Source organism: Pseudonaja textilis, chromosome 15, assembly GCF_049901715.1.
Source record: "Pseudonaja textilis isolate UNSWEBS1 chromosome 15, rPseTex1.2, whole genome shotgun sequence".
NCBI classification, from domain to species: Eukaryota; Metazoa; Chordata; class Lepidosauria; order Squamata; family Elapidae; genus Pseudonaja; species Pseudonaja textilis.
This window is the reverse complement of record NC_142004.1, coordinates 10,899,944-10,915,403: the sequence shown is the minus strand read 5'-3', so window position 1 is coordinate 10,915,403 and position 15,460 is coordinate 10,899,944. Positions and strand designations below refer to the sequence as shown.

The following is a 15,460-nucleotide window of genomic DNA, read 5'->3' as shown; positions in this document are numbered from 1 at the left end:
TGCACGCCGGAAAGGGGGTTGGGCAGCTGGATCTGCTTGGCAGATCACAACAGACTTCTAAAACTGATGTTCGGTGACTAAAGATGTCAAAGGAAATCTCCCCTCGACTACGCTTCCTTTCCCACTTCTTGCCAAGCTCCTTACGGAATTGGGGCAGGCGGCTTCTGTCTTTTTCCCATTCTTGATTCAGTGCAGGCAAGTCCAACCTGAGATTTCAGGAGGGATACAGAGGAGTTGCCCCTAATTTTATGCCTTAAACCCTCCTATCAACTCTAGGTAAAGGTTCCCCTCGCGCATGTGTGCTAGGCGTTTCTGGCTCTAGTGGGCGGTGCTCATCTCCGTTAAAAAGAGCCAGCGCTGTCCGAAGACGTCTCCGTGGTCACGTGGCTGGCGTGACTAAATGCCCAAGGCGCACAGAGCGCTGTGACCTTCCCACCAAAGGAGTCCCTATTTTTCTACTTGCATTTATGCATGCTTTCAAACTGCTAGGTTGGCAGAAGCTGGGACAAAGGACGGGAGCTCACCCTGTCACGCAGCGCTAGGGATTCGAACCGCCAAACTTTCCAAGCAGCAAGCTCCAGTGTCTTATCACTGAGCCACCTCGTCCCCCGTATCTACTATAGGGCAAAAAGGCCTGGGAAGCATTATTAAGGGTGGGGTGAGAACAGAGACTATTGATAGAAATCAGTGAGAGGCCACTGCATTCCCTTTTTATTCTTTCAAGTCAGACTGGATTCCTGGGTGACTACAGGTAGTCCTCGACTTACAGCAGTTCCCTTAGTGACCGTTCTAAGTTACAAGAGTACTGAAAAAAGGGACATGACAATTGTGTGTGTGTGTGTGTATGTATGTATGATCAGCAAAAAGATAAATCTTACCTAGCAATCTTTCTGGTGTATCACACGGTTGAACTGAAGAGGAGCTAGAGCTGAGCCCGGGAATGTGGCACTTGTCACAGGTCACAGACAGTGGCCCATGGACAGTCACAGTCTGGGCTCCATCCTTGACCCAACTTTCTACCCACTGAACCACTCAAGGGTTAAGCCAGAACCTGTACAACTTTTCAAGAGTTTGCTATGCTTGTACCAAACACTTTGCTGAAATCCAGGTAGGCTATGTCCACAGCAGTTTATGAATAAATTGTAATATAAAAAATATAAACCTTTATAAATCCAGCCTTATACAGCTTCTAAAATATCCCCATTTTATTTCAATATGTGTTATATCAGGATGGAAACTTTTATTAAAATATAATCAAGGAGTCGTCTCAGGCAATTGCAGAACTGGGCAAAATTCCAAAGCAGACTGTAACAGGTGTTGCTTAAAAGAGACTCGTGTTCAGCCAGAAGAGAAACATCACCGAGCTCATTTCTATGACTCTAGAACTTCAGAGTGACAGTCATACGGTCAGGCAAAAGTGGAAGAAACATACTTCTAAAACAAGCCATCAATGGAGTTTCTAGATAATACTGGTTTGTTTAACCATTTACTAAAAAATGAGCTGAGATAATGCAACAAGCTACACCAAAACCAAAACGATGTGTCACATAATGGCTTAGTGATTTCCCCCACTTCCCCAAATATTGCAAAGAAAAACCAACGGCTCGGCATACAGACAGAGAAAAAAAGGGAAAACAACTGGTATACACTGGGGGACAAAGAAAAGGAATCTGGAAGTGCATCTTCCATCTTGACGGATTATTTATTTAAAAAGTGGTTTGGGGCCGGGGAAAAGGAGGTTTGGACAGCTGCCACAATTCGTCTTTGCTGGACCCCCAGAGGTAGAGATTGGGGAAAGGAGGGACCCCTGGCTTGCCAAGCTAGTCCAGGGAGGGCTGCAGGCCCCCCCCCAAGCAGGAGGCCAGTCCTTCTGGTAACTGAAGGTCCTCGGCAGAGGTTACCAGGCTGGAGCCGTGTTGGCTAAACGCCTCATGCGCCTGCAGGGAAGACAACAAGAGTCATCATCAGCAGATTTTTTGGCACCATTTCCGTTTAAACGGGGAAACCGGCTGGAAGAGAAGACGGGACAACTGCTGTGCAGGGAGAACAAATCCCCACCCCCATTTCAGTCCCAGCAATCCGCACAATCCACGGCACGAGGACGTTTGTCAGGGAAGTTCCCTGCAAACTACAGGGGCGCAATTAGCTCGGGCTCCTCAAAAGGGCAGTTACTGACCCCACAAGTTCAACCCATTGTTGTTTAGAGCCATTAATTAAAGTAGCATTTATGAAATTATTTTCATACGTTTGGTGGTCCATGAACCATCCCAAACCTTACCTGAAGACCCTGAGAAGAGTTAAGGTGACTCACAACCCTTCTTCTGGTCGTCAGAACTAGTTAACTCTAATTTTAAAATCGGTGAAACATCGCAAGTTTTGCACTTGTATTTCTTGGTTAGATTTGCCGTCTACCTCGCTGTGGGGGCTACTTTAGACCAAGTTACGTTTGATCCCATGCCGAAAAAAAAAACTAATTCCACCTGGAGAGGCAGGAGGCAGTACCTTGTATTCCGGTCTTGGTCTCGGATCTTCTTCTCCATCTCTGCATCCGTGAGGGTTTCAAGCAGAGGGCACCACTGGTCGGCATCCCCGGTGTTACGGATGGCGATCTCCACGGTCGGCAGGGGGTTCTCACTAACGGGATGACACGGGAGAGAAGGATCAGGGCTAACAAAAGTCCCGAGCTCCAAATCTTGGGAGTACAGGGTCACACCCTTGTATTCTCACTCACATCCTATAGGGACTGCCACCTCCAGCAGAATTGGATCTGAAGTTAAGCAGACAAGTTGGCTTCGGATTGGGGAAGACACTTGGGACTCCCAGGTGCAAGGAAGCAGAGGTGCTGCATTACAGCCTCTTGCAGTCACAACAGCCGAACTCCACGTGGTAGGAGTGCGAGGGCTGTGCCTCTCAGGACGTCTATTCCCAACCGTCCTGAGCAGCACAGCCAAAGGAAATATTCAGCAATACCTGGTGGTCCACCAATCGGCCGTCCCTCAGATCCCCCCGCTGGGGACAGGATCAAAGCACACATACCTGAAGGCGTACGTCTTCTGATGCCAGCTCAGCTGCCCCCGGATGCTGTAAGCGATGGTGGTGACGAACTCACCGCCCAGTCCGAGCTCCGAGCACAACTTCAGGGCAAACTTCTCGGGGGAATTCTCCTTCTCAGACATATCCCACTCAAACTGGTCCACCAAGGAGATGTTCCCGACATGAATGTTGAGCTAGAAGCAGAAGACGCAGGTGAGGAGGTCTCCATTATTTATATGTCAAGCAAATCTGAATCTATGCCATCCCTCTCCATCTCCTGCAGAATATGAAGGTCAAAGAAATCAAAAGCTACAGACTGAACTTCCACACAAGGCCTCCACGCTGCTGACTACCTTCCTTTGGAGAGCAACAGATTCCATGCTCCACCTGTTTCAGGACATGTCGGGGTAGCCAGTGGAAAAACTCCAGCAAAGAAATTAAACACTACAGAGGTACCATGCAAGGCAACTACTCGTTTCATGTCCCATCAGAATCTTCTTCCTAGGACTTGCTTGTTCCTATAAAAATCTAGGTATCTCCATCGTTCAGAATAGCGTGCAACGATAATGTAAAGAAAACTCATCTAAGGTCTTTTAGCCAAACACAGCAATGCAATTACAAGAGACAGTAGTCAACATATTAAAATAAAATGCACACCGCTTATAAAGCAAAAGCAGTAGTTGAAAAGTCAACTGATCTGCAGACTTCGATAATAGAAAGTGAGAAGCATAATGAAACTCGGCTTAAATGTAAAGAAAACCACAACAATGACAACAGGTGCGGCAATGACCCTCAGATCTGACAATGGAGATGTTGAAAGGATGAACAGCTTCTGCCTTTTAGGACTTTCAACGGTAAAAGAACCAGCGATATGGCTGACTCCTGACACGCCCAGAGAATCTCCTCTCTCTGGACTGTCTTTTTTTCCCCAACTTAACAACCGAAGGAACAGACTTTCCCTTTCACTTATCTGATTCTCCTGGGTTAGGGAGAATCCTAGAATCATAGGATCCTCCCTCAAGATCCGCCAGAAGCTCAGCTTCCCAATGTGCATGTGCACACTGACCACCTAGTCTTCCAGTTTGTAATGCGCATACATGCGTGAAGACCAGCTGGCCGGTGTGCCCATGCGCCGGCCAGGGAGCTGTTCTTACAGCCCTCCCATGTGCACCAAGACCAGCAGAGCAACAGGCGACAGCTGGTGTGCCCAGAGAGATGGCTCCGCATGCCATTTCCAGCATGCGTGCCATAGGTTCACCTTCACGGACCTATACCCATAAATCAGCTAGGGACTTAAAATACAAATCATACAGATAATATTTAAAATAAAAAACAAGAGACAAAATTAGATTTAAAAAAATTGTGTAAACAAACCCATTGTGACAAGTCAACAAATACTGGACAATGCTAATAATTAACTTTGGAATATAAATCTTGACCTCATGATGATGATGGTTTGAATATAATCTTCGCAAGTGCTTTTGAAACAAGAGTGCCAAGTAAATTCACAATTTTTAAGAGGTCAAGTTTGGGATAAGATAGACATTTCAGAGAAGATTTTTTTATTCAACGGGGAAGTGCTCCAAGTTAATCTCAAAATTTTAACAAAACAACTTTGGGACTTTTTTTCCCCATGGATATTAAGAAGGCTGAGGATTTCTTGAGACTCGGATAGACATTCCTGAAAATAAAAAGACTTTGTTCTATGAAGGTAAGCTGGAGGGAGAGACTTAAATTTAATGACTTAATTAGTTAGGATGGATTTTTATAAATTTGATACATGTATTGAAAGAAAGTTCTATGGTAGTTTGTATTTAGAAAATGAGTTTCTAAATGTATGTTTTCTGTCCTATGTAACGTTGAATAATCTCCAAAGTTTGTAAAATATTGTTGATCAAATTTGAAAATAAAAGATTTTACACCATGAAGATAAACTCGGAGTGATTTAAATCCAATGACCTAATTGGAGTTAATTGGATTTTTATTGGTGTGATATATAAAAATTGAAAGTTTTAATGTAGTTCTGGGTTTTTGGTTTAAAATGAAGGGTTTTTTTCTCTCTTTATATATAATATTTGAGTAATTTTTTTAAAGTTTGTAAAGTATCAAAAACTAGACCCCCTTCCCCTTTTAGGGTTCAAACATTGAAATAATATAGGGAATTATTTTAATATGAGTTTATAAAAATTAATGAGTAAACAGAAGCACATACTATTCCCGACCTAGGAGTGGTAAGACTTTTTTATCCAAAGAGAATATAGTTTTGTTTTCATTTGGAAATTGCTTCCAAATTTTGAGAGTTGGAAGTTGGTGCCTTTTTCTTTCTTTTCCCCTCTTTATACCATATTTTTCCTTTTTCTCCCCCCACCCCACTCAGTTTTCTATTACTTCTTAAAATTTATCTTTGTATTTTATACTTTGATTAACTCATAAAAATGTATTATAAAAAAAAAATACACTGTGCTGCAGTACTTGGTAGTGATGAAAGCCCTGGAAAGACATTCAGATGCTGGGACGAGTCTGTGTCCTGGTAGTCCTCAACTTACAACCACACTGGGTTTAGAATTTGCCCTGTTATGTGATATGGTCGCAAAGCAAGATGTCATGTGGCTGCATCCACAATCCTGGCACTTCCCATTGCAACACTCCAGGAACGTGGAAACTGGACTTTGAAAAAGCGGGACAGAAACAATATTGATGGTTTGGAACTGGAGAAAATTCCCGAGAATGCCATGAACAGCCAAGAAAAAACAAACCAACAGAACAAATCAATGTGGAGTTTCCATTTGAGACACAAATGTCCAGGCTCAAATTACAGCTAGTCCTCAAATTACAACCAAATTCAATGGCACTGAAAAAGGTTAACGGTCCTTGCGCTTATGACCATTGCATCATCCCCACAATCGTAGGATCAAAATTCAGGCACTTGGAAGCCAGCATCTGTTTATAATGGTTTCCGTTGTGTCCCGGGGTCACATGTTTTGACCATCTGCAACCTTTCCTGATTGGCTTCTGACAAGCAAAGTCAGTGGGGGAAGGAGGATTTCTTTCACGATCCTGTGATTTGCTTAACACAAAATGAGTGGGACTCATGTGACCGTTACTTAAGCAGTGGTTTTCTGGTCCGAATTGTGGTTGTTAAGTCAAGGGCTTATTTGTATTGTATTTTGAACACATTATGCCAAGATCGAGCTCTCTGGAGAGCCAAAAGGTATTTCACAGTAAGATGGGACAGTCGAGGGAAGGCGACAGGTAGACCTGCTGTGGAGCAGCAGGTGGTTCGTCGCAAGTAAGGATGGATGACAGATGGGGAGAAAGCTCTCTTCATCCGAGGGGGGCTTCTGCCCGCTTTGTTATACAGAGTCAGGGCTGGATAGGTCAGCAGAAACATAAAAACAGGGAACAGGCTCCGTAAGAAGCGTGCGGTAAAGCAAAACTGAACCACTGGAATGGAACTAATGAGTGATGGAATGATGTGAACGCAGAAAGTAGTAGGCTATCATACAGATAGAAACCAATGAGTAGAATACAAAACCAATAAACAACAGATGACTAAATGGAGGAGAGAAAGGGAAAGGCCTTTTATATAGAGGTAATGAGACGCTCGAAAAGAGAGAGGCAAGAAGTTAAATCTTTGGTGTACAAATGTGCTGGAGGCAAGAATGGCTTCCAATGGACAGAAAATCACAGGTAGACGTAACAAATGGTGTGGAAAAAACCTGCTGCATCTCCTTTTCTCTGGATTTCTTTCTATGCTCTGCATCACCTGTCTTCACACGCCAGAGAGCCTCGTGGGACTTTCCCCATTGCCTCCCTTCTCCTTGCCTTAATGATGACCCGCTGATCTGACTGGTCCTCCAAGATGCTGTCGGTAGGGTACGACTCGATTTGCTGTCGGATTGCAGATGCGATCGCAGGAACAAAAGTGAGGGGATTCAAATCCAAGTCATCGCAGAGAATCTCCGAAAACATTTCTGGAGTCATCAGTTTTTCTGAAGGAAACGAGAAACCTGCGTTATTAGGCAGATGCCACAGCAATATTTGCCTCTGAGCTATAAATACTCTGAAGCACTTTTGTCAGGCTACAAGAAAAACTGTTTTAATTGGTTGTTTAACCAGTTAACGGAATGACTTAAAATACAGTACACACAATACATTCACAGGCACAAAGAGATTTTCAAAACGCATTTCTATGAAGCTTTCATTTGGCACTAACAAAATCAAGGCTGTACTCAGGAGTGTAAAAAAGACCCCATCTAGGCCTGGTGAGTTCAAACACCTGCTGCAGTTGCCTTATTTGAGGGCCCTAAGATGTGGCCAACTTATGCTAATGGTTTCACTCCAAAGCCTTTTCTGAGCCGAGCTAATTGGTGCATAGTTAAAAAGAAAATATTTTCTGGTTTACTAATTTACATGAAAACATCAAAAATGTATCTACACGCCCCTCACATCCTGGACATAAAACTGTTTCAACTCCTAACCTCAAAACGACGCTATAGAGCACTGCACACCAGAACAACTAGACACAAGGGCAGTTTTTTCCCGAATGCCATCACTCTGCTAAACAAATAATTCTTGTATCTTTACAACTTATGGTGTTTTTATTGTTTCCTAGTATGATTTGATTGTTTATTAGTAATCTATGACTATCATTAAGTGTTGTATTTTATGATTCTGGATGAATGTATTTTATTTTTTCTTTATGTACACCGAGAGCATATGCACCAAAGACAAATTCTTTGCGTGTCCAATCACATTTCGCCAATAAAGTATTCTATTCTATTCTGTTCTATTCTAATTCTAATTATTATTCTAAAAAAAAACACCTTTATAGAACTGGTGCATTTTCTGTTCACAGTTAAAAAAACCTCAAGTCTGTACACCTTCCAATCTGAAGTTAAGAGTAGGTAAAATGTATTTTTAGGGAAGCGTCACATTTGCTCGTGAATGGTTCCAATGCCTGGAATCAGGATGGTTAGACCATTTGCACATCTTTCTTTACAAACCATTCATATTCCACGTAAAAGCATCTCTCAGTTTCTGCCCATCGATTTCCATGTCCAGCCGGATTGGGACCAGCACCTCTGGTTGTGAGGCATTTTCGTGGATCACTGCTGGGTCATGGTCATCAAAGCTGGGAAAAAAATGGCAGGACCGTCACTGAAACAGACACGCAGACTGGGGGGGCAGGGGGGGCAGATTCAAAAAGGAGGAAATTGGGGGGTGGGGACCTGGGGATGGTTCTACCCTTGCAGGAGAAGGAACCTCAAGGCACGCCCATCCTTTCTAAGGGAGAGCAGCTACTTCTTTCTGTTAATTTTCTTAATTTGTTTAGGACTATAATTACTATGTTTGTGAAACCACTGGAGGTGGTTTTAGTGCAGTTAATCACATACAATTAAGAGTATTTTTGATAGGATATGGTAGAGGCCTCACCAAACAGGCTGTTGAACTCCATTAAAAATGTTGATAGATTTTCTTCAACAATTAGCCAACCAGTTATGCTTTCAATTTTGTTCACTGGATTAAAATATGGTTTTATAAAAAGTTAGGAAGGTTTATAATAGTTTTTTTCCTATTAGGATGCCACGAGGAGCTTGACATAAATGTCGACTCCCTCCTTTTTGATTTGAGTTCAGAGCCATTGGCTAAGAAAAAATGGAACATCAATTACCATAATTTATTATATACTGATAACATTTTGTGCCTTTCTGACAAGTATTGATGGGTTTTTAAATCAACATTTATAGATGGAAATATGCTTTAGGAGTTCAGGTTATTCTCTTAATCAGAAAGAATAATATTCTTCTTGTTAGTTTTAAAGTTGCTGTGGATACACACGGATGTAACATTTTGGTTCATCCCATTTGTAGGTTTTTTTTTCCATTAGAAAGCTTTCTTTGTTGGTAGTATTAATAGTTCCAATATTCTCAAACAATTATCTATATAAATACATGATTTTAAATCCCCCAAAACTAATAAAGGTAAATGGCATGCGATAAAGTAGAAGTGATCAAGAGCCTTGGCCCAATCACCAATCAAAGAGAAACACCACGATTTCAGCACCCCATGAAAGGCCACTCTAGGTGCCACCCTACTTAGATGGTGAGCTGTTCCACAGGGTGGGCAGCGCAACAGAGAAAGCACATCCCATCAGATAATATACTCCACAGAATGGACCTGGACCATGTTTGTTCTATTAGATCTTTGGGACTTAGAGATGGCCAATTCTGCAGATAAACCAGCCCAATTCCATGCTGTGCTTCATAATTGATTACCAGTACTTTAAAGTGGACCTACATCTGCTGGGAGCCAGTGCAGTTGGTTGAAGAAGGGGTGCTCCGGGGTGTATTGCAGTGTGTTGCTGCATTCTGGACCAACTATAAGATCCAAGTGGTCTTCAAGGGCAGCCCCATATAAAGTGTGTTGCAATAGTCCAAATGGGAGATGACCAAGGCACGTGTGACCACGAGCACAGGTTCTTGGTCCATGGCTGGGGTCAACTGGAGCCCTAGAGTTGCACAAAGGTCTTCATGATCACACTGCCACCTGCTCTTCAATCTTTTCGGTAGATCATGTAGCCTTATTTCTTTCAGAATTTACCAAGCAATGGCAGTAATCTAGGAAAACTCACTATCCCTTAAAAGACATGTAATCATTTATATGAAATTTGACTATTGCACGTGGTTTAGTTCAAAAGCTAAAGATTTTTGCGTTTGAAAAAGCTTAGTCTCTAGTTGACGCAAAAACTTTGCACGCCAACAAATCTGGAACCTCTCCAAAATGAAAGTACTCGGTATGGTTTGTATAGCAACGCCTTTTCTTTTCCTACACAACTACGCTTCTTTTTCAGGTAAAAACCCGTCTGTGGAATGCTGAAATGAGCGCTCAGGCTTCCGCAGTCCAGTATTTCACTCCCAACAAATCGTTACACTTACCAGAGTGGGAACGTTCTCTTCTTGTCTCGGCCCAGGCGGTTTCTGTTAATGGTGGTTGAACAGGGCACAGCATCGAGATGATGGGAGCTATTGGGAAGAGTTGGAACCCACTGGCTGTTTCTTTTGGCCTTCTGTTCCCTTGAAGAAAAAAGTGCTCATGAAAAGGAGAAAAGCGCACATTCTTTAAAGCATTCTTCTTTCCTGAGTGAAAGAGTTCAACATGCAACGCTTACACCGGCCGTAAATATGGTGTGGATGTTGTGGTATACATCCAGTAAAGCAAGTGTTGTAAGGAAGACAGCTGCACCGCCAGAGCCAGAAGATACATATGGCCTTCCTTTGCATGTAACAAGAGGGAAATAAATTAGCTGCTTACCTAAGGTAAGTGGGAGGTTCAGTGCTGATGGAGACGGCTTTGTACTTCTCATCGTTTCCATCCAGGATTTCTTCAACTTCAGAAGCTTTTAAGAGAGTCACACTGGTGGCCAGGGTGGTATAGCCATGATCTGGAGCAGGAAAGGGAGACCCGGAAACTGGGGGTTGTGGACAACCTCTCAGACAACTAAAAGATCAAAAATCAAGACTGGCACTGGTCAGGAAGGTAACACTAGCCAAAAGTGGGCTCCCATTCCCTCCTCAAGTTCTAACACACCCCCATTCACAAAAGGGAGCCAAAAACACCCTCCACGGATGCTCCTGCAAAACCCGTTTGAGCAGATTTATTAGAGAAGAGCAACCAAGATGATAACATATAAAGAACAGTTATAGGAACTGGGCCTGGCTAGTCTAGGGAAGAGAAGGACCAGGGGTGACATGAGAGCAATCTTCCAATATTTGAGGGGCTGCCACAGAGAGGAGGAAGGGGTCAAGCTATTTTCCAAAGCACCCAAAGGCCAGACAAGGAATAATGGATGGAAACTGATCAAGGAGAGATTCAACCTAGAAATATGGAGAAATTTCCAGACGGTGTGAGCCATGTACCAATGAAAAAGCTTGTCTTCGGAAGTTGTGGGAGCTTCTTCGCTGGAGGCTGTCAAGAGACTGGAATGCCATTTGTCAGAAATGGTGTAGGGTCTCCTGTTTGGGCATGGGGTTGGACTAGATGACCTCCAAGGTCCCTTCCAACTCTATTAATCTTTAAAATATGTGTGCAACTTTATCAAAAAGTCCCTGATCACTCAACCCAGTACAGCACAACCAACATCTATGGAGATTGTAAATCATCTAGGTCATAGTTGTCCCTACGGTGCTTTTTCAAGAGGCAACTGAACTTTCTGGTTTTTTTCTCTGAAGCTGTTTCACTTCTCATCCAAGAAGCTTCTTCAGCTCTGTAGAAGCTTCTTGGATGAGAAGCGAAACAGCTTCAAAGAAAAACAAGAAAGTCCAGTTGCCTGCTTGAAAAAGCACCTTTGGAACACAACCAATACAATCCTAAAAAGAATTACACTGCCATACATCAAGAATATCTCAGAAACCACCAACAGACTACAACAACCACACGGAATCGGCATAGCACACAAGACAACTAGAGCCCTTCAAAAACATCCAGACCAAGAGGCAGTTATAGAAAAAGAAATAACAGAAAAAAGAGGAATAGAAACAACAAATATAGAAGGAAGTTCACTAAATAATAAAGATAGATGATATGGAAGACAAGGAAAAATGGAAGAATACAAAAGTACAGATAAAGAACCTAAATAAATTAGAACAATAAGAAGCACTAGGCAAAGAAATAGATAAAGAGATGTGAATTGATATCGATAAATATTAATGGCATAAATTCCCCAGTGAAAAGGAAGAAAGTGTTTAATAATTTACAAAGGTTATAGAGTATTATGAAGAACATAGCTGTGATCAGGTGGCACTATTTTTAGATGCTAAAAAGGCATTTGACAACTTAAAATGGAATTTCACCTTGCAACAAATTAAATACATGGATTTTGGACAAAAATTTCTAAATATAATTTCGGCAATATATAATAAGCAAGAAGCTAGAATATTGGTGAATGGGGGAACAACAAATACATTCAAAATACAAAAAGGAACAAGATAGGGATGTCCATTATCACCGCTTTTGTTTATTTTGACTTTAGTAGTATTAACGAGAACAATTAAGAAGGAAACAGAAAAGGACTAAAAATAAAAAAGAGTTCAAATTGCAAACCTTCGCCGATGATTTAGTTTTTGTCTTAGAGAACCCACAAAATTTAGGATCAAAACTTACAGAAAATATAGAAGAATTTGGAGAAGCTGCAGGGCTAAAATTAATAGAGAGAAAACAAAATTAATTAAAAAAAATATGACAAATAAACAAAAGGAAACACTGGCCAGGATAATGGACATCCCAATTGTAGATAAAGTAAAATATTTGGGGATTAGTATATCTGCAAGATGTACAACATTCAAAAATGACAATTATAATCCATTAATTAGACAAATAGCAGATGATTTGGAAAAATAGGACAAACTAAGATTATCTTTTATGGGTAGAATAGTGACTGTAAAAATGAATATATTACCTAAATTATTATTTCTTTTTCAGAATGCCCCCATAAAATTGGATTTTTTTTTTTTTGATGATCTGAATAAATTGATGTTGAGATTCATATGGCAAAAGAAAAAACCAAGAATCAAATCAAATTTGTTGCAAGATGCTACAGAAAGGGATGGAATAAAGCTAAAAGACAAATTTACGTAGAAACACCAATATAGCTATCTACATTGGAAGCTTTGATGTACCCACATTTACTCCGACAAGAGAAAATTATTACTTATGAGGATATTTTAAATGGTAGAGAATTATGATCGAATTAGAAAAATCTGGATGTGTGCAGAAATGGACAAATTGACAAAAGAACTAAAAAATAAGGATGAATCGGATTATTATAAAATATGGGATAAGTTTTATCGCAAAATGATTAAGGTTTATGTTTACATTATTATATACTATGTATATAGACTATAAATATGTACTATGTTTTGTATGACTTAGTGATTTAAGACAACTATGTGGGTTGGGATGATTGCACCATGTCCATTGTTTTTAATGTTTCCTTTTTCTTTGTTGTGTTTATTCAATAAAAAAAATATAAAAAAAATAAATCCAGACCAAAAGACCTCGCAATCCCAGAAGGATGAGTCACCCACAATAAGAGTCCCCAATATCTGGTCCGCGGCATGCCAGAAACCGGTCCGCGCAAACTAGCGAAGCCTCATCCAAGGAAGCACATGAAACCACACTCCCTTTGCTCAAAATGTGTCTCCGCGGAAGAGGTCCCCGGTGCCCAAAAGGTTGGGGAGGGGGGCACTGATCTACAACATACAATGTAAAGACTGCAACAACCCCTAGTAGGCCAAACAGGCAGAAAACTGGCAGAATGCATCCACAAACACTAACTGATGATGAAAATTCTTTAATTTCACAACATGCAGGCAGACTTAACCATCATTTCAATTGGGGAAAATGTGACCAGCCTAGACCAAGCCAAGTGCAAAAACCGCCAGAGAATTTCTAGAAGCCTGCCAGTCTGACAAATCATCTGTCAACAGACACAGTGGACATGAACATCTATAGACTATGCAAAAGGGAGCTCTCCACCAGCACCCACAGCAGCATAGATTAACTCCAAGGTTAACATCCAACCCATGATCAGGAAACCACCAAGAAGCCAACAGCAAAGAGCCCAACCAAAGCCTAAGGCCGTGGTCTCCATCCTTGGCAACTTTTAACACTTTGTGGACTTCAACTCCAAGAATCCTGGGAGTTGAAGTCCACAAAAGTCTTAAAGTTGCTAAGGATGGAGAGCCGGTCCGCACAGACAGGCAAGACACCAGAATATCAACTGAGAGCAACCCGCCTCCTTCTTGCACTGACGATGTTATCTAGCTGGGTCCTGAAACGTCTGCAAGAAACCCAGCCAGCTCAGAGAAGCCCTGAGCTCCAAATATTCTCCTTTATTAGTAGTACTTTACATGCCCTTCTTGCCCCCACCCCCCCAGGTCTGGCGGGGCCACTGGGGACCGACCCCTTACCTCGGCTTCCAAGCTGGGCGACCTCCGAAGACGGCCCACGGGAGGGAGGCTTTTCTTGAGCTAAATGCGAGTTCCCTCTCCCCGCCTTCCCTGCTCGGCTTCTGGGGGCTGGGGGTGTCCCCTTCTTTTCTGCTTGGCAGGCCGCCTTGAGCCTCCCCTCCCCCACCCCGAGACCGCCCGGGCAAGGGACCCCTCCCCCACTCAGGACCCCGCTGCCCTCCCCCCACGCCCCCCCGCCCCGCCCCCGCGCGTGGGAAACTCACATCTCCTCGGGCTGTGGCTCCGCTGCGACTCTGCGGGGAGGAGAGCAAAGGGAGCGTCACGCCGGGCCTCCCCTCGCGCGCGACCCCCATCCCCGAGCCCCCCGCGGGCCTCACCGTGGGACGAGGCGACGATCTTCTTGCGCTCCTCCACCGTCGCCAGGCGCCTCCAGAGCGACGGGTAGCGCTTGTAGAGGGAGCCGCGGAACATCCGCAGGTAGTTGCCCACCTGCAAGGCAACACACAAGGGGCGCCGCCGGCAGGTCAGAAGCCGCCCGGGAGGGGGAAAGAGGGCGGCGGCCTTGCCCGCCACAAGGCCGCGGAACCCGGGCACCGGCCCGGTCTGCCACCCACCTCAGAGCCGATCATGTAGAAGTCGCCGTCCTCCTCCAGCTGGAACTTGACGGGCTTCTGCCCGAAGGTTTTGCTCAGCGCCATCATCATCATGGCTGGGACACGGCCTAGCGCGCGACGCCAACGCGCACGCGCGGCCCCCTCGGGGACCCGGATGAAGCGGCCCCGCCTTCGCTGCGGGTCGCCGTGGAGACCGGGCTCCTGTGGAGGCGCTTGGACCCCGAGAAGGCCGCGGGTGGCGCGTGGAAGCCTTTCCGGGTGGGGCCGAGCCAAGAAGGGAGGCGCGCCTGGAAGGCCTTATAGTTACAGGGGTCTCCAACCTTGGCAACGTTAAGACTCGTGGACTCCAACTCCCAGAATTCCTCAGCCAGCCATGCCGCCTTATAATAAATAATAATAACCTCTATTGTTATTATACATCATGTATATATAATATGCATCATGTATAACCAACGAAATTGGTTTAGCCTCTGCTGGTGCAATCCACAACAGAAAATACAAGACCACATGAATAGTACAGAAAACAATCCTTATACATTGGGGGAAAAAAAAGAAAAAGTAGTCATAGGTTTCAGTGATGGGATTCAAATAATTTTACTACCGAATCTGCGGGCGTGGCTTATTTGGTGGGCGCGGCTTGGTGGCCGTGTGACTGGGTGGGTGTGGCCAGCTCAATGTCGCGCATGACAAGGGGTGCCTCGCCTGGCCCCGCCCCTCCCAGCCATTCCTTGTCAAATAAAAATATTAGCGCAGAGTTTTTTCTCTTTCTCTCCCGCTTCCTATTTCTCTCCGGATGTGGGGAAGTGATGAGTCAGGTGCTGTAGGTGAGGCATGCGACTTATG

At 43.7% G+C, this 15,460-nt stretch overlaps 1 protein-coding gene across 1 annotated transcript; it reads right to left on the bottom strand.

Moving 5' to 3' along the window:
- Positions 1-1,187: 1,187 nt before the first annotated feature.
- On the bottom strand, positions 1,188-14,750 carry SMARCB1 (SWI/SNF related BAF chromatin remodeling complex subunit B1). The gene is made up of 10 exons (XM_026717038.2): positions 14,618-14,750; positions 14,381-14,492; positions 14,267-14,296; positions 10,348-10,477; positions 9,972-10,109; positions 8,040-8,167; positions 6,859-7,025; positions 3,037-3,227; positions 2,503-2,634; positions 1,188-1,937 (listed from the first exon to the last, which is right to left on the bottom strand). Exons 1-10 carry the CDS (start codon positions 14,708-14,710, stop codon positions 1,898-1,900), a joined length of 1,161 nt encoding a protein of 386 aa, XP_026572823.1. The 5' UTR covers positions 14,711-14,750; the 3' UTR covers positions 1,188-1,897.
- Between the last annotated feature and the right edge of the window lie 710 nt (positions 14,751-15,460).